The 24,262-nt window shown below is 37.7% G+C and overlaps 1 protein-coding gene across 6 annotated transcripts; it reads right to left on the bottom strand.

The window, feature by feature from the left end:
* Window positions 1-769: 769 nt before the first annotated feature.
* On the bottom strand, window positions 770-22,319 carry LOC121320408 (transcription regulator protein BACH1-like). 6 transcript variants are annotated; one of them, XM_041258705.1, is made up of 5 exons: window positions 22,164-22,255; window positions 17,734-17,985; window positions 7,350-8,657; window positions 2,173-2,379; window positions 770-1,461 (listed from the first exon to the last, which is right to left on the bottom strand). In XM_041258705.1, exons 2-5 carry the CDS (start codon window positions 17,971-17,973, stop codon window positions 1,138-1,140), a joined length of 2,079 nt encoding a protein of 692 aa, XP_041114639.1. In that variant the 5' UTR covers window positions 17,974-17,985; window positions 22,164-22,255; the 3' UTR covers window positions 770-1,137. The 6 variants fall into 6 exon arrangements, with proteins under 6 accessions (XP_041114639.1, XP_041114638.1, XP_041114642.1 ...); XM_041258704.1 differs by having other exon boundaries at window positions 771-1,461; window positions 22,114-22,306; XM_041258708.1 differs by lacking the exon at window positions 7,350-8,657 and having other exon boundaries at window positions 777-1,461; window positions 22,114-22,290.
* Between the last annotated feature and the right edge of the window lie 1,943 nt (window positions 22,320-24,262).

The raw sequence follows: 24,262 nt of genomic DNA, 5'->3' as shown, positions 1-24,262 counted from the left end.
TGAGTACAAGTATCAGTAGCTTAAGAATTACAGTTAAAGCACGGGAGAGTATCATGATGAAAAACTATACAAAATCACAGATCTCTTTTTTTGCTTCCCATAACTGTATGTGTCACTACAATAATCACCACAAGCACCAATTCTGAGGTAAAAACACTGCTTAAGATACCAAGGTGTCAATGTGATCAACCTCTACCCCGCCAAAGTCACAGCTGGCTTTTATTAGATCACTTTATGCTGGAGAATCACCCAGGATTGCATTCACCACCTATGTGTTCCCAGGATTAACCCCGGAAAGAGAAGCAATCCAAGATGATTCACAAGTGTTGTGAAAGCCTTAAAAAAAAAATCCAGCTGTGGCCTCCTGAACTAGTGTCTGTTTGAAAACTTTGATTAACCCGTGAAAGCGCATAGCGCCTTCCAATATATTAAGGGGATCCTACGTTGTTCTCAAGCACCGTGGTTAATTTGTTTAAGGGTACGAAAACATTTTGTATGCATCGTAAGTTGCACGTTTAATATTTATTTTTTTAAATTTTTCCTGACAAAAAGATATAAGACATTTGGATTTTAAAAAAAAAAAAAAAAATTTAAAAAAAAAAAAAAAACACACCTAAAACCATTTTGGTTGCTGCTGCCATGGATTGTACCACGGGTTTATATTTTTAAAAAAATATATCCCAAAGATATATATATTATATATATATATAGATACTATATATATATATATATATATATATAGATATATAAATATTAGCACTAAAAGCACTAACTATTTGAATGGATTCATTGTCCTACGTTATAATCACTTACTCAAATATACTGCTTATTAGAATAAACAGTAATTTCTATAGAAATTGCTATAGTATTTAACTTTTTAGTAAATACCACCTTCTTGTTGTGTTGGATAATGTGAAATAAATACAATATGGTATGGTTGAAAAGTAGTGATAGAGTGTAAGACATCAAATAAAATACATGGAATTAGAGCCAGTGTTTTTCTAGAAATGGAAGCAGATCACTTACTTGTCATTTCCTGACAAAAAAACCTGTTGTAACACTCTGGCAACAATGTTCAGTACAAGGTGTGTTCTCTACGGTCCTTGGGAATACCTGAAAAGTTTCCACTTGCTCTTGTTAATTCCCTTCTGTGTACTCTTGACTTGACTGACAGACTTCAGTCTCTTCTGCAGGTCCTATGATAGAAGTCTCCGCTGAGAAGCCTGTAGAAGGTGAGGTCTGAGCTCCAGGCTCTGGGTTGTTTGTGTTTTCTTTCTGGCCCATTAGTAATGAAAGAGGACAGTCGAGGGAGGAATACTTCACAAGTACCTGGAGTTGCTCAGGCCTAAGTGCAGCCTCACTACATACCTTCTGATACAGACTGGAGAGATTCTGCCATGTCTCAACCTTGCTCATCTTTAAATTGTTTTTTTCATGCATTAACTTGTCCTTTTCATTTCTCTGCAAAAACAGTTTAAAAGTTATTTATTAAAACAATATACAATATATCTACCACTTGGCAAGCAGAATGTAATAAGAAAGTTATTACAACCAGATAGGGGTTGTTCATTTTTAAAGCCTTCCAGTTTTAAATTAATTATTCGTAGTATATTGGCTTATGTTTAAATTATTTCCTACTAAATAATGTATAACTATGTATTACAGGCAACTTGAAAAACACACATAATTGGAATATAATAACAGCCATCCATAACTTGTATCAAGTGGATCCTGTGATACATTAAGTATTTCATCTGTACAGCAGGTTTTCACTAGTGTATGAACTAAATTTTGGAGTACAGAGTGAACAAGAGTGCGCTAACACAACACACAGAGCTTAATATTTGTTTTTAGTTAATACTTGTATAATAAATGGGCGAGATGCATTTGTTTCACCTTTTCAGTTTTGGGGAAATTCAGCATTTCCATTTTTGCAAACAGCTTTTTGCAAAAAAACAACATCAAATAAAAATGGATTTAAAAAAGGGAATATTTGTTTTTCATTTGTTAAATGTGGTGGATGCAAACCCTCAAAAACACAGATTACAGTATAACTTTAGGCAAACTTCTTGTCATAAAAATCAATGCATAACAGCACCAACATTACAGAACAGAAGCACATCAACATTTTGTGATGTTTGTAAAGAAACAGGTCTGTCCCTCATTACTTACCAGTTTATCAATTTCATACTCCAAATTCTGAATGCAGTCCAGTTTTCTTTTGCGACATCGCTGGGCTGCGATTCGATTTTTGCTTCGCCGTCGGACATCATGTATAAAGTCCAGTTGTTCTTGAGTTAGGTTGTGGTTTTTTACCATTTGTTGGAAATCATTTCTTGTCAATGATGCAATTTTTTCCACTGAAAATGGCAGTTTCACCTGGGAATTAAAGCAGATAAAACTTGTTTTGAACAACTATACAAAAAAAAAAAAAAAAGCTTCTGGTTAAATAATCAGCTCTCAAGCTAGCTTCGTGTCACTTTCTAAAGTGTTTCTTCATTTCACTTTTTGATGCTATACATACTTTAGTCCCAATAATATTTATTGAAAAAGCATTATTTGTCAAAAACATCTGTATACAAAAATAAGTTATCTTAGACAACAGAATGCAGCACTCAAGATTAGCTAATGTGGACTTGTGGCAAAATGGTTTGCAGTACGCAGGTGTAGTGGTGATGTGATTACAAAACAGAAGACAAACAAAATTCACGATCCAAACAATGTTTATTTTCTAATCCCATCTGGCAACCGCAAATAATAATCCCAGATAATACACAATGTGTACGGCACTGTTCCGAACGATGGGTTTACAGTCGCAAATAATAAACACAGTTCGAAAGAATAAAACACACACAAAGTCAAGGAAATATTAGGGGATTAGGGGTGGGCAGAAAACACAGCCCTCGTAATCGTACTCAGAAAACACTACTCACACTCCAACGACATCACTAAGAGGCGGGGCTAAAACTGGAAGTGCTATTAAAATGCTTCTGGCTCTGATTGCCATCCAGAAAGTGAGCAGACTGGGGTTTAATGTACATTTAACAAGGATTTTTAGAATTTCTAAAGTCCAAAAAAACAACACATACAATTTAATTCAACAAAACATACAATAGCTTGAGTGTGCAAAGTAAAATTTAAAGTGGGAGTTAGTTATTTTACAAACATAGCTTATTGGGTGTTGTCCGTGTGTACTACTGTACAACATTAAACAATGCACCGGATATTAAATAAACCAGCAAGGAAGATTAAATAAATAATAATAAAATAAACACTGAAACACCACCACAAAATTACCTTTTAAAAAAGTATTCCCGCTTTGTTCTTTGACAAAATAGAACAACATTAGTTTCACAGACGTGCACACAGACATAATGAATAACTTAAGTGTAAAATCCCCAAATAAACAATGTGAAAAATAGTGAGTTTTTGGAAAATATATCCTTAAACATCAAAAAGTGGATGTGTGTAGGAATTCGCTGACACTGACAGCAGCTCTCTTCTGAATGCAAGGGCTTGTCCAAAAGTGTTTGAGTCTGGCATGCCCGTTAGTTAAGTGTGTAGACCTAAATTTAAGCAGCACCTAAAGAAAATAAAATGTTAGTTGAGGTCTCAAACAAGAGTGAACCGGGGGAAGCTACAGAACAAGTGAAAGGGATGCAACGGGCATGGGCAGCAGACCCAAAAGCAACCTGAAAGCCGTTTGAGGAAAAACGTGCTTAGTAACAGGATTTAATAAAATACGCACATGGAATTTGCAAAGTTTGGTTATCCACTCAAGATTCAGACAAGTATTTGAATATTTGTTAAATCTGCAAAACCATTACCAATGCCATTACATGCAACACATATTAACGTTAAATGTCACACAAGTAATAAAAGGTTGTAAAGACCTTAGGATACTGTGAACAGGAGATAATGAATCCCAACTAGGACCGGTGCTAAATAAGGTTGGTGGGTATGCCTTCACAGTGATGGGCTGACTTGATGGTAGGACGGAGCCAGAAGTCGGCGATCTTGGTGAAAGGGCGTAGCTGTATTGGAATAAGCTGAGGCATGCATGGTGAGTGGATAAAGCACGGCTCTGTGCTGACCGTTGGGAGGAGTTTGGCAATACAAAGGGGACGCAGCTACAGAGTATGGCCCATGTGCTGAAAATATAATCAGGCTGGGATTGTTGTGTTTTTGTAGACTGCGAATACTCAGGAGCTGAAGCCAACTAAGCCAGCTGAAACCCTGGATATCACACCAAGCAGCAAACAGCACTGAAGACTTCACTGGACACTTCATGGAACACTTTTTCACTGGGAGCATTTGCCGTTTTCCTTGTCACTGTATTATGTGTGTGTGTGTGTGTGTGTGTGTGTGTGTGTGTGTTGTCACAGTGTTGTACATAGTCCTCTGTCTGAACTTCCCGTCATTCCTGCACCACTCACAGCCTGACAACCACTTACATCCTGACAGTCAGCAAACTGAATTAAGTACAAAACAGATGATTACACACAGTAAAAAAAAAATAAATAAAAAAAAAAATAAAGTAATTTTATTTTAAAATTTTGTATGTGTCTTGTGGTTCTTCGTAATCACTCGAACAACTGAGAGGTAACGGAAAATTTAATCAATGAGAGACACGCGACACACTTACTTTACACAAGGTTGTCCTCGGGAAAAGAGTTGGTTTTTTTTTTTATATTGTTTTTTATACTTGATGAAAGTGACATCGCTGACAATAAACATCAGTACAAAACCTTCTTCAGTACCACACAATTTAAAAAAAAAAAAAAAAAAAAAAAAACACCACACTGACTCATAAATGATATTCATATTATATATATAATATTTAATAATTTTCCGTGTTAACCACGACGACATCCCCCCTCCCCACACGCTTTGTACACTTTCAGAAAATGCTGATAATTGACGGCCCATAATGGAGTATTTGCCTCCAAAGACTGTTGTACTGATGGTCCCTTCACTTTCTCTACATGGTTCTCTATATCTACAACTGCCATAAATCGTTCCAAATATTCATTTGTGCACAGGCCAAGGAATTGTCTATCTAGGTTATTGGCCTGATTGGATGACTAACAACTTCCTCAAGCTACACTCCAAAAAGACAGAGTTTCTTTTGGTAGGCACTTAAACAACACCAGACTACATCACGATCTTTGATGTCCTGTGGCCGTTATATTGTTGTATCAACCTCAGTAGGAAACTTGGGAGTCATTTTAGACTTAGTTTTGAGGCTCAACTCTCATCATGGTTAAATCATCTTTTTACCACCTATATAATATTACAAAAATCCATTTTTACCTTTCACAAAAAGACTGAGATTCTGATTCATGCCTATCTAACATCTGAAATTGATCATTGCAATGAACTGTGGTGTGGGTTATCTTGAATTGATGATTGCAAAGCACTGTGGTGTGGGTCATCTTGAATTGATGATTTCAAAACACTGTGGTGTGGGTCATCTTGAATTGATGATTGCAAAGCACTGTGGTGTGGGTCATCTTGAATTGATGATTTCAAAACACTGTGGTGTGGGTCATCTTGAATTGATGATTGCAAAGCACTGTGGTGTGGGTCATCTTGAATTGATGATTGCAAAGCACTGTGGTGTGGGTCATCTTGAATTGATGATTGCAAAGCACTGTGGTGTGGGTCATCTTGAATTGATGATTGCAAAGCACTGTGGTGTGGGTCATCTTGAATTGATGATTTCAAAACACTGTGGTGTGGGTCATCTTGAATTGATGATTGCAAAGCACTGTGGTGTGGGTCATCTTGAATTGATGATTGCAAAGCACTGTGGTGTGGGTCATCTTGAATTGATGATTGCAAAGCACTGTGGTGTGGGTCATCTTGAATTGATGATTGCAAAGCACTGTGGTGTGGGTCATCTTCTAAACTGGTACATAGGTTACAATTAGTCCATAATGCTGCTGCAAGAATATTAACAGGCAAAAATAAAATGCAACACACTACCCCTGTCCTAAAATCACTACACTGGCTTCCGTTTTTTTATTAGGTCATTTTCACCCTTTGCGGTCCTATGTCGGACCAGGTCCAATATTAGAATTTTCCCTTTCCAGTCCGATGTCCGACATCAAAGACACCAAGAACAGGTCTCTAGTCGTTTTTTCTCTGGAAAGGGCAGAGAAAGGCCGAGTGAGACCAATAGGAGACAATAAGCAAAAAAAAAAAAAAAAAAAAAAAAAAAAGGGGGGGGGGGGGGGTATCTGAGCAATACACACAGCCCCTGCACCACAAAAGACAACAGACATAAACAAAGAAGATAGCTGCTTCCGCATCCAGCGCTCAGAGAATATCACTGATATTTGCAGAGCTTTTTGAGATGTTATAGTAATAAAATAGACTTGGATCACATTATTGAGGAGTTTGGTGATAAAACGAGTGATCAGGAGAGGATTTATCAGTATGCACGACTATGAAGAGGTATGTGAAAACTACAGTGAACAAGGGGTGAGGCTTGGCTGTAGATGCAGTACTGAGTGTCCTTTTCATATGCAGTGCCTTTTAAACCTGTTTTACTGTTGAAAAAATTATTTTAAAAACAGCACGTGTAAAATAAATAGCACACATGAAAATAAATTGGACCAGACGTGCCTGACAGGTGCTGAAGAAATGGACTGCTAAGGGTTAAGCTCCTCTTGCTGACCCTTTAAGGCTGTCCAGATTTGAGAGATTTATTGCATGGGCATCAGCTACGCTCCTCAGGAGCTGGGCTGCTGGCTGTTCCATGAACTGCATGTGTTACACTGGGAGGTCGAAGATTCTATTCATATGGTCCTACTCTTTGGAACTCACTGCCACTATGGGACAGGCTCTGATTCTGTACAAAAATTTGGGGGTTCTCAACTGGGGGTCCACAGTCCCCTAGGGGGCCTTGAGGAGGTTTCAAGGGGTCCTCCAAAAATAAACCTGGAGAACGTGTTATTTTGAAGCTAAACTGCCACCCTCTGTCCCATCAAAGCAGTTAGAAGAGCTCACTGACATTTCATCAGACAGCTCCCTCAGAACCAAGTACAGTGAAAAGCTGCTGGAGACATTTTGATGCGAGTGTACCAATGAATACATCACTGCTTCTTCTACAGCACTGACAGTGTTAGTCCCATTCAGTAAAACCTACTTATGCAAAACAGGATTTTCAGCCATTGATGAAAACAAAGATACCTCCATGTCTTGACAGAATTGTTGCTCAGCACCAGCAACAAGTTTCACATTGAGTAAGTAAAACAAAAATAATTATGCTTATCAGAGATGGAGACTCCCATTGAATAGCAGATTATAATACAAAACAGTTTGCTTATATCAAAGTTACTAACCTCACGTGCTCGCTCTCTGGTGTACGACTCACTGTCTCCCTCTGTGTCAAAGTCAGATTCGTCTCCCGAGTTGACTGAAGAGATGCAAGGGCTTTTCTCCTGCTGCGATCCTTGGTCGCATTCAGTTCTCTGCTCCTCAAACCTTTCACAGCAACCATCACTATTAAGCTTGCTCAAGAAGGGGCAATCTGTAGCGCCTGCAGCAAAATCAGACTGAGGTTCATACATTTCACTTATACTTATTGATAACCAAGGACACTCAGGAGTTTTCTCGGATGACTGCTGCAGAGGACGTGGCACTGTGTCAAAAGAACCTTCTTGTCTGGTGTTAAGTTCTCTCCAAAATCCCTTTGCTAGATGTTCAGCGACCTCTCTCTCGACACTACTTCTTCCAGTACAGGCAGTTTGGTTAACATCCTGAACTTCGACACCACAATTTGAGAATGAAGGCTCAGGTAGGACTGTTTCTATAGTTTTTTCATTACCATCATTCTCTGGAGCACTACCTTCTACAGAATCTGTGACACCATACATTTCAAGTGTATTTAAACTGCAGTGATCTGATGTGTTAGGTGTTGACCCATGAGGTTGACTACAAATTAAGCTGGGCTGCAAGGCACAAACACCACTAGGATCCTCCAAAACATGTGGGACAAAAGGGTGGCAAGTTTCACTCTCGCAATGTTCTCCCATTTTTGATTCGGTGTCAATATTGCCGGTGGTATTTCCCTTTCCTTCATCAGTGTTTCCATCTGTAAGGCTGCAGATTTCATATTGTGTTGTTTGGAGAAACTGCGGAGTCTGAATATCCTCTAGCGAGGGGTTGCACCCATCTTTCCCACAAGCAAGCTGAAATTTCCTGTATTTGGGGCATAAAGATGAATAACCTGCCTGTGCGTCTCTCTCAGAACAGTTTGGGCTGCAACTTGCTGATACTTCTGCTAATTTCGAGTATATTACTGTATCTTTCTCCGATTCTAGCAGTCCAGAAACAAAGCTCCTTTGAGATACACTGTCCAAGAATTCAACTCCAACATCATCTATGTTTAAACTTAAAGAATCTTCCTGGATGGCTTGGGACTTTGACTTCCAGCATTTTGTTTTGCAGCACAGTTTTCTGGGACTATCCTGTGGGTCTGTCCTACTTTCAAACAACTTTGCTATAATAAAATTAAAGCATGTTTTTTCCAAGTTGTGGAAACCCAAAATATCTGCACAACTACAGACCTCTAGAACATTTTCTTTGATTAATAAAAGTTTGGCAGTATATGCAAACTCAAGCAATGGTTCGAATCCTTTTACTGTTACCTATGGAGGAAAAAAAAACAAACAAAAAAAACGTAATTGTGAGAACATTCCTTACTGCATTACAAATGTACTGCCTCAAGTTCAGGTGCCACCCAGGGACATCAAAACACAACAAGAATGAATGAGAACACCGTACTGGCTATTGTGACCCCTTCATGCAGATTTCTGTTCAACTGAAGTGTTTAATAGGTATTTTAAAGTTACATTTGATTCGTAGGCTATACATTTTAATTCATAATACCTAACTGTGATGCTGCTTAGTCTATTACTTTGCTTTTTATTCCACTACAAATAATGTAGATTACAGAAAATGACATCATTTAATATAACATATTTAGGGTCTGTCAATATGCCTTCACAGGACCACGTGTCCATAAAGGTTTGTCCTGCAAAGATGCCTACCTCTGCAACCCAGCTATATTTCACTATCAGTAAACCCTAGCATGCCCCTGCTGAAACACCAAACCTAAGACTGTGTCTATTTTCAAGTGACTTAACCCAAACAAAATGTCTTAATTTATAAATGATCCCTCACAATTAGACAAATAATGAGCCAAAGCATTCACAGGTGTTTTCCTCCTACTCTAAGCAGCCACAATCAAACTGTATCACATGTGTTAAGAGTGGGCATCATATTTTATTTGCTGAATAAAAAGTACACTATAGGCTTGAATCCATGTATTCACATTTTTGCATACATGGTTTTCACATGCAGTACAACAAACAATATTTATATTTAGTTTTTCCTGTTAAAAGCCCAAACTTTAGAAACTGCCTTCACTTTAGATAACTGGGTTCTACCATACACTGTAGCATTTATGTAATTTACTGCAAGGCTGCATTCACACTGGATCCGTTTCAAATGGACTCAGTCTGGTTCGTTTAGTTTGAATCAATGTGCTTGCTGTTCACACTTATCTGCGAACAAATGGACAGGGCTCGTTGGAATGCAAACTAAAGTTGTCTTTTTTTGGTCCTTTTCCATTTTTTTCAGGACCTGGTCTGTTTGTGTTCACAATGCAGTTTTCAAGTAAACTCTGTTTGATTATATGGTGCGTGAACCAGATGTTTACAATATCCTGCATGATACACCCCTTTTGTGTGTGTGTGTGTGGGTGGGGGGGGGGGGGGGGGGGGGGGGTAGTCATACTTGAAACGCGTCTCACTTTTTAAAATTTTAAAATGACACCTGGACATCAGGGGATGTCTGGTTGCCCCAGCGACAGCGAGTGGGAGAAGTACAGCGTGGAAAAGTACAGAGCAGTTTCGAAGCAGTTTGAAAGCAGGTTGACGGCTGCAGAAGAAACTAAACTTAAAAAAAAAAAAAAACCCTCAACATGGTCTTCAAGCCAGTAATCTGTGACACCTGCTTGATGTGGGAAATCCAAGAAAACCCAGCGGAGCTAAACCAAGTGTGCGTAAAGTGCCGCGCGATCACGGATTTGCATAAACTAGTAAGCATGCTAGAAATGGAGCTGGAAGAAGTGAGACAGCAACAAGATCTTGAGGAACTGGCACACCCACAATTCATGGAAGTCTGCATCACCCCTAACAGACTGAAAGCCACCAGGGAGATAGAAGGTCAGAACAGCTGGGTTCAGGTGGGCAGAAGCAGGGAAAAAAAGAAACTTCGTCAAACACCACCAGAAATCAAAACAACCAACAGATTTGAGTCACTTCAGAATTTTGATGAGCAGAACCAACAACAAGAGAATGAAAGGAACAACATCCAGGACCCTATTGACAGTGGTGACAAGACAGTAAAAAGAAGGGAGGTCATGATTGTTGGGGACTCCATATTGAGAAACACAGCAAGTTCAGTTCGCAGTTTGGACCCCCTTACTACAACAGTGTGCTGCCTTCCGGGAGCCTCGGTCAAGCACATCACTGAGAACGTGGACAGGCTCCTAGAACGAACAGGAGACGACCCGGTAGTAGTCGTCCACATCGGTACAAACAACATTGGAAGAGACAGACCAAAATCCCTGCAAAACAAATTCAGAGAGCTAGGAAGGAAATTAAAAGAGAAAACCAAAACTGTGGTATTTTCTGGTATACTACCCGCACCTTGCAAAGGACCATATGGACAGCTGGAAATAATAAATCAAAACCAATGGCTGAAGACGTGGTGCACACGGGAAGGCTTCACCTATCTTGATCATTGGACCACTTTCTACAACGAGGACTATCTGTATAGACGGGATGGACTGCATTTAAATAACAAGGGAACTAGTCTACTTGGAGAAAAGATCCTCGAGCAGGTTCGGAAGCATTTAAACTAGAAAGGAAGGGGGGAGAAATCAACAAAAAAACAGAAGGGAGACCGCATCAAAACAAGAACAACAACTCAGGTAAGACAACCATTAAATGTATTTATCTAAATGCTAGAAGTATCAGAAACAAAATTCTAGAACTTGAAGCTACTGCACTAACAGGTAACTATGATGTGATAGGTGTTACAGAAACGTGGTTATCTGAGAGTGATGGGGACGAATATAATATTTGTGGGTATACACTGTATAGGAAAGACAGGCAGGACAGAAGAGGAGGAGGGGTAGCGCTATACATAAGAAACAGTCTTGAAGCCCAGGTGTTAAACCTGGACAAAGAAAATAAAACCGAATCAATATGGGTCAGAATAACAGACAAAAATTCAAAAGGCATAATAATAGGAGCATGCTATAGACCGCCAGATTCAGACGGTGAGCACAATAATCTGTTATACAATGACATTAGAAATGTGTGTAGCAAAGGAGAAGCCATACTAATGGGGGATTTCAACTTCCCCCAAATAAAATGGGAAAACCCGGTGGGTAGCACGAAGGATGAAATAGAAATGGTGGAAATGACAAATGACTGCTTCCTAACACAATTTGTGAAGGCACCCACTAGAGGGGAGGCATGCCTTGATTTAGTCTTTTCAAATAACGAAGATAGAATAACTAAAACAGAGGTCAGAGAACCACTGGCAAACTCAGACCACAACATGGTCTCATTTGAAGTGTTTTTTAAATCCTCAAAAGTAAAGACTAAAGCTAAGGTTTACAATTTTAGAAAAGCAAACTATGAAGGTATGAAACAGAGACTAACAGAAGTAGATTGGAGTAAAATAGAGAAAACACCCACAGAAGAAGGATGGTTGTTCTTCAAAAACGTAGTACTAGAGGCGCAAAACAATTATATCCCTAAAGTAGACAAATCTAAATGTAAAACTAAATTGCCAAAATGGTTTAATAGATCAATTAAAAAAAAATATTCAGCGAAAAAAGGCACTTTACAGAGCATTAAAAAAGGACCAAAAAGAAAGTACACAGAAAGAGTACACAGAACTGCAAATGCAAGTCAAAAAGGAAGTTAGAAAGGCCAAGAGAGAAATAGAAATGAACATTGCTAAGGGAGCTAAAACCAATTCCAAAATGTTTTTCCAATATTACAACAGCAAGAGAACATTCAAAGAGGAGATTAAATGTTTAAGAGATACAAATGGCAAAATCGTAGAGGAAGAAAAAAAAATAGCAAATATGTTAAATGATTACTTTTCACAAGTTTTTACAAAGGAAGATACTGACAACATGCCCCACATGTCATCCAGTTCCTATCCAGTTTTAAATAACTTTAGCATAACTGAGGCAGAAGTGTTAAAGGGACTAGGAGCTCTTAAAATAAACAAATCCCCTGGGCCGGATGAGATCCTCCCAGTAGTACTCAAAGAAATGAAAGAAGTAATTTACAAACCGCTAACCAAGATCATGCAGCAGTCTCTTGACACAGGGGTGGTACCGCAAACAGACTGGAAAATCCACAAAAAGGGAAACAAAACTGAACCAGGTAACTACAGACCAGTAAGCCTGACTTCTATTATATGCAAACTTATGGAAACTATAATAAGATCCAAAATGGAAAATTACCTATATGGTAACAGGGTCCTGGGAGACAGTCAACATGGTTTTAGGAAAGGGAGATCGTGTCTAACTAACTTGCTTGATTTTTTTGAGGATGCAACATCGATAATGGATAATTGCAAAGCATATGACATGGTTTATTTAGATTTCCAGAAAGCTTTTGACAAAGTCCCGCACAAAAGATTAATTCTCAAACTGAACGCAGTAGGGATTCAAGGAAATGCATGTACATGGATTAGGGAGTGGTTAACATGTAGAAAACAGAAAGTACTGATTAGAGGAAAAACCTCAGAATGGAGTGTGGTAACCAGCGGTGTACCACAGGGATCAGTATTAGGTCCTCTGCTATTCCTAATCTACATTAATGATTTAGATTCTGGTATAGTAAGCAAACTTGTTAAATTTGCAGACGACACAAAAGTAGGAGGAGTGGCAAACACTGTTGCAGCAGCAAAGGTCATTCAAAATGATCTAGACAAGATTCAGAACTGGGCAGACACATGGCAAATGACATTTAATAGAGAAAAGTGTAAGGTACTGCACGCAGGAAATAAAAATGTACATTATAAATATCATATGGGAGATATTGAAATTGGAGAAGGAATCTATGAAAAAGACCTAGGAGTTTTTGTTGACTCAGAAATGTCTTCATCTAGGCAATGTGGGGAAGCTATAAAAAAGGCTAACAAGATACTCGGATACATTGTGAAAAGTGTTGAATTTAAATCAAGGGAAGTAATGTTAAAACTGTACAATGAACTTGTAAGACCTCATCTTGAATATTGTGTGCAGTTCTGGTCACCTCGCTATAAAAAAGATATTGCTGCTCTAGAAAGAGTGCAAAGAAGAGCGACCAGAATTATTCCGGGCTTAAAAGGCATGTCATATGCAGACAGGCTAAAAGAATTGAATCTGTTCAGTCTTGAACAAAGAAGACTACGTGGCGACCTAATTCAAGCATTCAAAATTCTAAAAGGTATTGACAGTGTCGACGCAAGGGACTTTTTCAGCCTGAAAAAAGAAACAAGGACCAGGGGTCACAAATGGAGTTTAGAAAAAGGGGCATTCAGAACAGAAAATAGGAGACACTTTTTTACACAGAGAATTGTGAGGGTCTGGAATCAACTCCCCAGTAATGTTGTTGAAGCTGACACCCTGGGATCCTTCAAGAAGCTGCTTGATGAGATTTTGGGATCAATAAGCTACTAACAACCAAACGAGCAAGATGGGCCGAATGGCCTCCTCTCGTTTGTAAACTTTCTTATGTTCTTCTTATGTTTTTAACCCTAATGTAGTTCACAAAGATATGTTTTATTTTTTGCTGTACCTGTTTCATGAGAATATGAATTAAACTACCAGCGAAATGTTTACTTCTGAATCATGTTAGTTGTATCTCAAACAAAAAGACATTGAAAATGTGAAAAAACATGTGCCCAGTCAAAAGTGCCCAGCCATTTAAATTTGACCACACACATGCGAAAATGAATCAAAGAATATCGCCGTCGCCTCGTTCCGGACATTGTGACAGCAAACTTGCGAGGTCCGAGTGTGCATACCAATTGCATGCTCCCTCAAAACTTGAGACATTGTGACAAAACTGCACATTTTAGAGTGGCCTTATATTGTTCCCAGCACAAGATGCATCTATGTAATGATCATGCTGTTTAAATCAGCTTCTTGATATGCCACACCTTTCAGGTGGATGGATTATCTTGGCAAAGTAGAAATGCTCACTAACAGGGATGTAAACAAATTTGTGCACAAAATTTGAGAGAAATAAGCTTTTTGTGCATATGTAAAATTTGTGGGATCTTTCATTTCAGCTCATGAAACATGGGACCAGCACTTTATATGTTTTGTTCAGTGTAGATCGATGAGGAAGCCAAGCACCTTGGATAATTGTCATATTATATATATATATATATATATATATATATATATATATATATATATATATATATATAGATATATATATATATATATATATAATTGATTAGATTGAGAGTAGCGTTAGCCTTGACTGCAGAAATGGCTGCCATGATCCGAGTATTGAAGGAAAGCTGGAGCGTTGGAAGCTCTGGAGGAGGACCGTTGCAGATTTAAACAGTAAATTAAAGTAACGTTTGCATGCTGCAATAGTGAGCAGATCTGAACAGGGAGCTAAGATCTGCTGTAGTGAGGAGCGATTAACAGAGGGTGGGACCTGCTGAACAGAGCAGAAATCTATGGAAGTAAATGATGGAATGCCGTCAATAGTGTGCAGTGACCTGCTGTAGAGAGCACAGGTCTGCTGAAGTGGTGATCTGTAATACTTATCTGTAATTGATACGATCTTAGCAGCGCTGTGCAAAGACGTTAAGCTGAAGCACAAATGTCGGCATCTGAACGTATGCTACAACGAAAACAATAGGCAGTGGGAGTGCAGGTGATCAGGGCTTAAAGGGTTTGATAAGGGTGTTTTATTTGAAACTACATAGAATTCCTGAAACTGAACAGACAACAGTCCTGCAACAAAGCAATTGTCCGGGTCATTCCAATATATCCTGAATTTGAAAGTAAAAATATATGAAAGCATGACGACGTTTATGTAAAAAGATCTTTACTAATATAAAACTGAACAAGTCCTGGTGGTGTGTGTGTGTATATTTTCATTTCATACAGTATTAAATTGCAGTGTTTATCTGATAGTGAAAAATAAATAATCATTTACTTATGTTTCACCAAATATATAGGCTATACTTCAGCATTAGCTAATTCTCAGAAATTAACATTCCTTTCTGACTAGTGGGGACCACAAATAGCGTTACGCTATTGCACCAATAGGAACCACAATGAGCATTACACTGACAGGAAACCAACATTTTTCAAAAAGATCAGAATCTCAGAATGATTAAGATGACTCGAAAAAATGTCCAAAAATATCCAATATAACAGTCCTGCTAATCTCAGCTGGCTGACTTCATCTTTCAAAATACTGCCTGTTTTCTCATCCAATTGTGTTGCACTGACAGTAACACAACACGCTTGCAAACTGAAGGTTCTAGTTTCAAATGCCACATACACCAGATATTTTTTGCAGGCAAATGTTCAATTAAGGTAGGGCTAAGGAAAGGCTTTCAAAATAATTAAATAGAATTTTTCCATTTTCTCACCAATCATTTAAAATATCTACAGTAAATTAGTAGCAATTCCTTAACCCTTTGCGGTCCTATATCGGACTAGGTCCGAAATTACAATTTGCCCTTTTAAATACGATGTCGGACCTTGTCAGCACAAGTCTCTAGTTGCTTTTTCTCCGGAAAAAGCTTAGAAAACCGTTTGACCAGAGTGAGACCGATAGGAGCCGGAAAAAAGGGGCGTCTGTCATAGCCCCATGCACTACAGAGATAACACGGACGTAAACAAAGGAGGTAGCTGCTTCTGCATCCAGCGCTCAAAGAATATCACTGACATTCGAAGAGCTTTTTGAGTTGTTTTAGTAATAAAATAATGGCTTGGATCACATTACTGAGGAGTTTAGTGATAAAACAAGTGATTAGGAGATGATTTATCAGTATGCACGTCTATAAAGAGGTATGTAAAAAATACAGTGAACAAGGGGTGGGGCTTGGCTGGAGATACAGTACCAGTGTCCTTTTGCGATTCAATGCCTTTTAAACTTGTTTTACTCTGGAAAAATAAGCAAACAGCATGTGTGAAAATAAGTTGGACCTGACGCGTCTGACAAGCACTGAATAAATTTACTACAAAGGGTTAAAATTGGTCATTTTATATGCACTCTGGAACCAAAAAAAGGTAAAAATTCAGGGAAATGCATTTTAAGAGCAATACATATTAAAATACATGTTCTTAACCAGTATTTGTGGTCTGAAAAATACGACTGTACATTGACTTATATTTTGTGGACTTCTGGAGACGCACCTCATTTGTTTTTGCATACACATCCAAGAAAAACAAACAGTTGTCAAAAAATAATGTCCTTTTTTGGTGACCTTTAAATTTTCTAGTTTTAAAACATTTCTATAAATCTGTTCAGAAAAAAAAAATAGCGTGTGTTTTCTGGATAAAAATTAAGATAAAATAAAATATGCAGTAAAAAGCACTTGTAAGGGTCAGTCAGCACACAGATTTCCTACAAGAAATCAGATTTTAGAAATTCAATAATGTTCTCTTATGTCTGTGTACCTCACAGTTACTGTGTTTTAAAAGCAGTGAGCCATTCAGCCAATTTTTAACTACTTTTTACACATATGCAGCACATTTCGTGTTGACATTGTAGCAGGGTTTGAGAACTGCCTTCTATAGAGTGGTGTTATTTTTCCCCCCCAGTGGTGTCTTTTTTGCAAATATGGTACGTGATCGCTTGATGTGATCACTTCAACTTCCTCCTGCTAGCACATGTGTGATCGAGGACATTTTTCTAAACCGAATGAGGTTTAAAAAAACATTTAGAAGTAAACTTTCCTTTCGGTCTGTGCACTGACATCTTCACATGCTCTGTCAAAAGTGCCGTAAATGATACAGAACATGATGCAAAATGTATGCAAATTAGCAAAACAATAATGAATCGTCACACGACCTTTCGTTATCCTTACCTTAAAACAAATAAATCATTAAATATAAATGACAGAGGTCACAATAAGAGCATTCCATAGTATATCTTTATGTTGGCAAAACAAGTCAACTGTCATTAAACTCAGCTGTCCTGTAATATACATGCGTGTGGATAAAAGTGCCTGGGCAAGAAAATACATTGGGAGAAAAAGGGCATTTTTACCTTACTTTGGCAACTTGTTCTCTTACTGTATGACAGGTATTGCCTTTTTTCTTCCTACATTTCACCTAACTACAAATTAAAAGTGAAATGGTGCTTCTTGGTTCTGATTTACTTTTGCTGCACCAATACCCTGAAAACATGTAGGCTATCCTTACATTGACATTTAGCAAGCAAAGCAGACTCTGCGTTTGCCAAACGGACCGAGATCACCCAAGTGGAATTTGTTGTCACACTTCATACCAAACATACTGAACTGTACCGAGTGCAAATTAAACCCTCTAATCGGACCCAGTGTGAACACAGCCTAAGACTACATGTAACTTAGGAATGAAAAAGTACCAACCCTGTTTGTTTTTAACCTATACCAATGAATAATGAAACCAGTGATTTGACTTACCTCTGTAGGAAGTGTAATAACAAGGCCAGCTTCCAATTGACCTATAACTCTTGAATGAAAATAATCACTGCAGGCAGCAACCAAAGAACGGTGTGCACGAAACCTCCGGTCTTCTACCACAATAGTCACGTCACAAAGTACATCACGCTGTCTTTGATCATTCAGGCAAAGAAGAATGTGTGAACTGTGGACTGAAGACTGGTAGGTGTAAACTGAACCCCTGGTATTATTTAAAGACATTCTGTTTAACACCTAAGGAAACAAAAAGTGTAAAACACAAAACAATGTCAAGCTGTTTAATCATTTAAAAAAAAAAAAAAAAAAGACTGCTAGAACAATTAAATTCCAGATCCATTAACATTTGCATTAGGTATTACATTTTGGCAATGAAAAAAAGTCAAATATTTGTTTTCCTATAAAAATCAATCTTATGATACCTGCACAGAAAAAAGCAAGATATTTAATTCTAAGAGTGAAGATTTTTTTTTATGGAGTTGAATACATATAAAATGCATGCATAACATTAAACACATTTCAGAAAACTATAATCTGCACTTTAACACATTGTTTTACAAAAAAATGATTACCAAACATAAACCTCTGTTACTATTTCTATTAATTATCTAAATTGATGGAAACCATCAAGCAAACATTTGAAAGTACCCCAAAATGTATTATATGCAGAAGAGATTAATTCAACGTCAGTCAACCGGAATTGGAAAATCTATACTCATCAGGTCCACCCAATAAAAGAAAAAAACGACATGGGACCGGGGGCTACGCATTTCAAAGTAATCCGACAGCACACAGTCAGAATGATCTGTTAAAACGATTTACTGCAAGTAACAAAATGAATTTATACAAAAAGAACGTGCCAGTTGGAAGTATTTCATTTGTTACCTAAAAGTAATTTCTCTCTCATTGAAATCTGAACTACAGTATAACACCACAACATAGTAACTGGCAGCTGTCCCGTATGAATGGTGTATTGTTACCATGCTGTATGGGAACTCCTCTGTGTTTTACATGTACTGAAATGATGAATGAAGCACATTATTTGTTGTGTTTATGTTATGTTAAATAAGCATTTTTCCAGTTACATGGATACCTTGTTATCCAGAACAAACCTGTTTTTCTGACTAAACTGACAAGTAATCAAACAGTCTGTTACAGGAAGCAATATTTGTAATTTTAATATTTTCCACAGATAGAGACAGACTGAACAACCCACCTAATACCTAAACAGTGCTAACCCTTTTTTGGATGATTACTTGGCTTCCAAGCCAAATGCTGCGAAGCGAAGCCTATTGTTATTGTTAAGTTTTTTTTTTTTTTTAAATTATAATTTTTTTTCTTCCCAAAACTTTCAACTGCTGCTGCTGCTTCAAAGCTGTGTGACTGATCAGGTTCTGACTTGGCAGGTAACAAGCTGGATACATTGGCTGTCAGGTGATGAAAAAATGTTGCTGCTGCATCCTTGCAATTGGAGCCATGACGCATGTTTCGATAAAACTTTTTGAAATTTTCTTCTTGGGAGCCGGTGAAGCGATTGATCTGACACTTGGCATATATCATCAGCATCCAAACCCACATCAGGTTTGCGAAGCAGAAGTTTCTGCCATAAATTTTAATGTCGAAATGGCTGCCAACAAACCAACAAACTCCAAGCTTGGTAGTTATCATCCCAGTAACAATGGGATACAAATGTGAAATGATGATGTTTTATAAAACAAGACAGTCACCAGTTATACGTTTACATTTAAATTTAAATTTAAATTTTTGCTTTGGCCTTGTGCTTGGGATCATTGTCCTGCTGAAAGGTGAATTTCCTCCCAAGCTTCAGAGCGGACTGGAGCAGATTCTCTTGTAGTATTTCCCTGTATTTTGCTCCATCCATTCTTCCTTCAACTGCAACAAGATACCCAGTCCCTGCTGATGAGAAGCATCCCCACAGCATGATGCTGCCACCACCATACTTCACTGTAGGGATGGTGTGTCTTGAGGCATGGGCAGTGTTAGGTTTGCGCCACACATAGCGCTTTGAGTTTTGGCCAAAAAGCTCCATCTTGGTCTCATCTGACCACAAAACCTTTTCCCACATCGCAGCTGGGTCACTCGCATGCTTTTTGGCAAACTCCAGACGTGCTTTCAGATGGTACTTTTTGAGTAATGGCTTCTTTCTTGCCACCTTCCCATATAGGCCAGTGTTATGCAGAGCTCTTGAGATGGTTGACTGGTGCACCATTACTCCACTCCCAGCCACTGAACTCTGTAGCTCCTTCAAAGTGATTGCTGGCCTCTCTGTGGCTTCTCTCACAAGTCTCCTCCTTGTTTGAGCGCTGAGTTTTGAGGGACGGCCTTTTCTTGGCAATGCCTAGGTGTTGTGATGCAGCTTCCACTTCCTGATTATTGATCCAACTGTGCTCACTGAGATATCCAAACACTTGGATATTATTTTGTACCCTTTCCCTAATCTATGCATTTGTATTACTTTATCTCTAACTTCTGTAGAATGCTCTTTGGTCTTCATTTTCCTTCAGATTCACAGCCTTACCAATGATCCTTCAACAGTGGGGTTTTCATCCAGAAAATGTGACAGCATCTTTAATGGTTCACAGGTGGAGGCCAATGGTAAGGTAATTATGTCCTCGTTAGGGCAATTTTTTTCATCGGTGCAAACTGGGAGCTTCCACAGCACAGGGGTTGAATACTTATGCACGCAAGATATTTCAGTTTTTTATTTTTCTTAAAAATCTTTCCCAACATAAAACCAATGTCACCTTACAATAACTGATAATTGAAGTTTGTGTTTAAAAATAAAATATCAAACAGAACGAAATTTCAATGTACCATTTGTAATTCAGTACTATGAGAGAATTAGTCAGGGGTCTGAATACTTTGCAAGCCACTGTGTGTGTGTATATATCATACACACATTATTTAAAAAACACAGGATTCTATGCGACAAAACAAAATAGTGGGTCGACACCGTTGCTGTGGTTAAGTAGTAGGGTGCTGACTCACGCACTTCTGCTGGCAAAGGATGAGCAAGCATGTTCCCGATTCTCCTCCTTTACTTCCCTCCTTATCTAATTAAAACAGCGTCTACTAATCAACTTTATTACTAGACACAGCGTCAGTCTAGCCATCGTGATACATAATTATTGTTATACAATATTCAATTTACACGGCAGCTGATATTCAAAGCATTTTACTTAAGAGAAAGTTACTCCATTTTTAAAAGGAGAAAAAATAAACATTTTAAAGTGACTAAAACTTGAAATAAGCACAGCAGATATTTAAGTCGGCTAAGTAAATTGGGTTGTTTACTTCCCCATTTAGATAAACAATTAAGTTGTTTTGCAGGAATATTTTAATATGTCAACAAACGTAACCTTTAGAAAAAACTACGTTTTTTGTTTAGGACTACTATTACTGAAACAGTGTAAATATAAACCATCTTCTGTATTATAATAAATAAATAAAATTCTACTTTAGTACAACATACCGTTACAATGATTCTCTTTTTCCAAAGCCCTACATTCACCTAACATAAATTTGGATTTTTTCAGTCTGTTACTAAGTCAGTCCATTTATCCTTTTAAAAAAGGTTTCAAGTTACATTATTTCAGGAACTAAATCTCCGCTCCACTTGTTTCCACTATTAGACAATTTTCTAGAATAAAGCTGAAGTTAGACACGTTTCCTTTTTTGTCTGATCACAATCTCGTTTCTTTTTTTAGGAAGTGGAAAATACTGAGCAACTCTTTTTTAAACGGCACGTTTCAACCAATAAGAGTAAGACATAAAATGCATGTAAATAGTTAACCACATTCTGATAACATGGTTTTGTAAACCACAAAGAATACTATGTGACACGCTAATTTAAAGACCTCTACAACCCTCTGACTACTTCACTTAACTATGTTTTGTACATAATGTAGAATATAATGTTTTTATTGCGATTTGCGATGTTTGAAACTTTCTTTACCTGCTGTAAATTCGTGTTCGTCTAAATTTGACGGAACAGCTAGGAAAACATCCCTGGATCTTCCCAGTTGTTTGTTACAGTATTTCACAACCCAGAATAATGTCTGACTGCCACGCTCCTGTTAATTGTTAGGAGGTACATATGACACCGTATAATCATACACGCAATACTTCATTCCAAATTTAAAATATCTCGGTTTAGCTATGTCATAAATAATAACGTGTTAGCAAAATTGTACGCTTCCAAGTACCTCAGAAACCGTACTAACAACTGGAGAACTCCGAGGTTTCGCTACGGCATAACGAAAATGATTTAATACATATTTGCAATAAGTAGCTCCTGATTGAACCAAAACAAGACTACAATGAAAAATCGCCTTACTAACTCACCGGTAACACACCCGTTGTTGTCAACTGTAAGTTGTGATTCAACTTCTTACCCCAGCGATTCTCTTTTCTTTCCAAACATTCTTCCATTACATTTCATTAAGCTCCTCTGCCAGCCTCAAACCTTCGTTTTCTTTCGGACAGCAATCATGTGACACTAAACAAACATTTCTATTCCCTCCCTCAGCAAGCAGCCCTCGGATATTATTGGTTCCAGTTGCTGTCAAATGTATCTATTTTTTGACGCACTACTTCCGCTTGTTGAGCTGAATCATATAATGTGAGCGGAAGTGTCCTGTCGTGTGGTTAGATTCATTAGTGTTTTTTTTTTTTTTTTTTTTTTCTCTAGCGTGACTTTACAGAATTGATATACCTAGAGGGGAATCAGGTGGAGAAAACAACCGAGATACGCTAATGGGTAGAAGAAAAAACCCTTAACAGAATTTCGTTGAGTCGCAATGGTTCATAAGTACACAGTCAAAAAAGAAAAGTCTTCCGTAGTCTTACAAGTCCCACAATAAAGGACTGCATCCATACTGAATTTCTAGTGTATACTTTACACTAACATAGTATAAAGGCCAGTATGATTAGGCTTGCTGCTTGATGATACTTCGCATGTTTATGTTTGCAATATGCAGTTTTATCAGCTAGTGCTGAGTACAGAGTGACCCTAAAGTGCATTTCAGATATAATGCATTCTGTACAATGTGGGTGCACTGACTGCTCCTGAGGCAGTATACTAGCTAGCTTTTCTTAGAATGCTGCTGTTGTCAATAATATATAATCTAGCACCTTTTGGAAAGGGTTCTTGCTGTTTTAGCATACAGAGGGTGCTAATTTCAATTGTATAGAAGTAATAGAAAAGCAAGACACAATGTACTGAATAAAAACCAGAGATCCTTGTAAATGGGAATTATGTTTCTCAAAGGCTGAATAAATAAAACATAAACTTGAAGACACTGAAAAATACTTTAAATCAAACCTTTTGGCATATGATTTTAATTTATTTTAGTGCTTCCAAAGTGTAATTTTTGTGTATTACATTTACATAAAATTAACAGTGATCATATGACCACAATGAAGAGCACCCTATTTATAGAGCTGCTTTGTTTCTAGGAAAATGCAGCATTATGCTGTTTACAGTGGTACCAATGCTTATTTATGTTTTATGTAAATTATTGATACCTCATAACTTCAATGTGGAAGCTACAGTAAGATACAGTCGACCATATTTTCAAACCAGTTACTCCAGTCTTTATTTTTTTTAACTTAACAAAATTACCAAATAAAGTGCAGCTTCTAGTAACAAGACACATGGAGGATGTAAGCAGTATGATTAGTTGATTCCAGATGGAGGATGTAAGCAGTATGATTAGTTGATTCCAGATGGAGGATGTAAGCAGTATGATTAGTTGATTTTCATTAATAAGCACTCAAGATGTTTATTAGTTTTGATACATTAACATGATGCTTTCTCCTTCCAAAAAACTGCAGTGATTGTAGCAAACAAAATAGTTCACCACATTTTGCATGACATGCACATCTATTCACTATATACTGTAGGTCTGTTATGTGTGGTTCTGACAGGAATTACCTAGGAAGTGTATTGTAACAATATTCCCAGAAGACACCCACTACCCAGGAAGCTCTGTTAGAGGGCACTACTTAATTGTATGGTATTTGATTTAAAAAAAAAAAAAAGAAAAGAAAAAGGTACTGTTGCTTTTCTATCCCAGCTCTGCAATGGACCATTTCCATTGCAGTTGACCATGTCTGTTAAGTACATACCTTTTGTCTACAGCCCGGTAACCAGGGTTCTTCTGCTTAAGTAATATAATATATTCTTGCGATAATAACAATGTGTGAAAATAATACTATTGCATTTACGCTTAGTTTTTCAGAACTAATAGGCTGATGGGTATACTTCATGTAACCATAACTAAACTCCCAGAGAGACACCATCTTACTATTAATGTACTCACAGCAATATACTACAACGGTGAGAACAGTTTAAGAATCTAAGGTAGATGGCCATGTTTGTAGAATACTGTTTTGTGTTGATTTTCTATCATTTTTAGTATTATGTTTTCCAAAGAAAATTAAACATGTTGGTATCCGTGCATACAGTATATCTTAAAAAATATATAACTGT

This window comes from Polyodon spathula, chromosome 9 (genome assembly GCF_017654505.1).
Source record: "Polyodon spathula isolate WHYD16114869_AA chromosome 9, ASM1765450v1, whole genome shotgun sequence".
In the NCBI taxonomy this organism is placed as follows: Eukaryota; Metazoa; Chordata; class Actinopteri; order Acipenseriformes; family Polyodontidae; genus Polyodon; species Polyodon spathula.
Note: the sequence above shows the minus strand (reverse complement) of the source record. Positions and strands in the feature narration are given on the sequence as shown.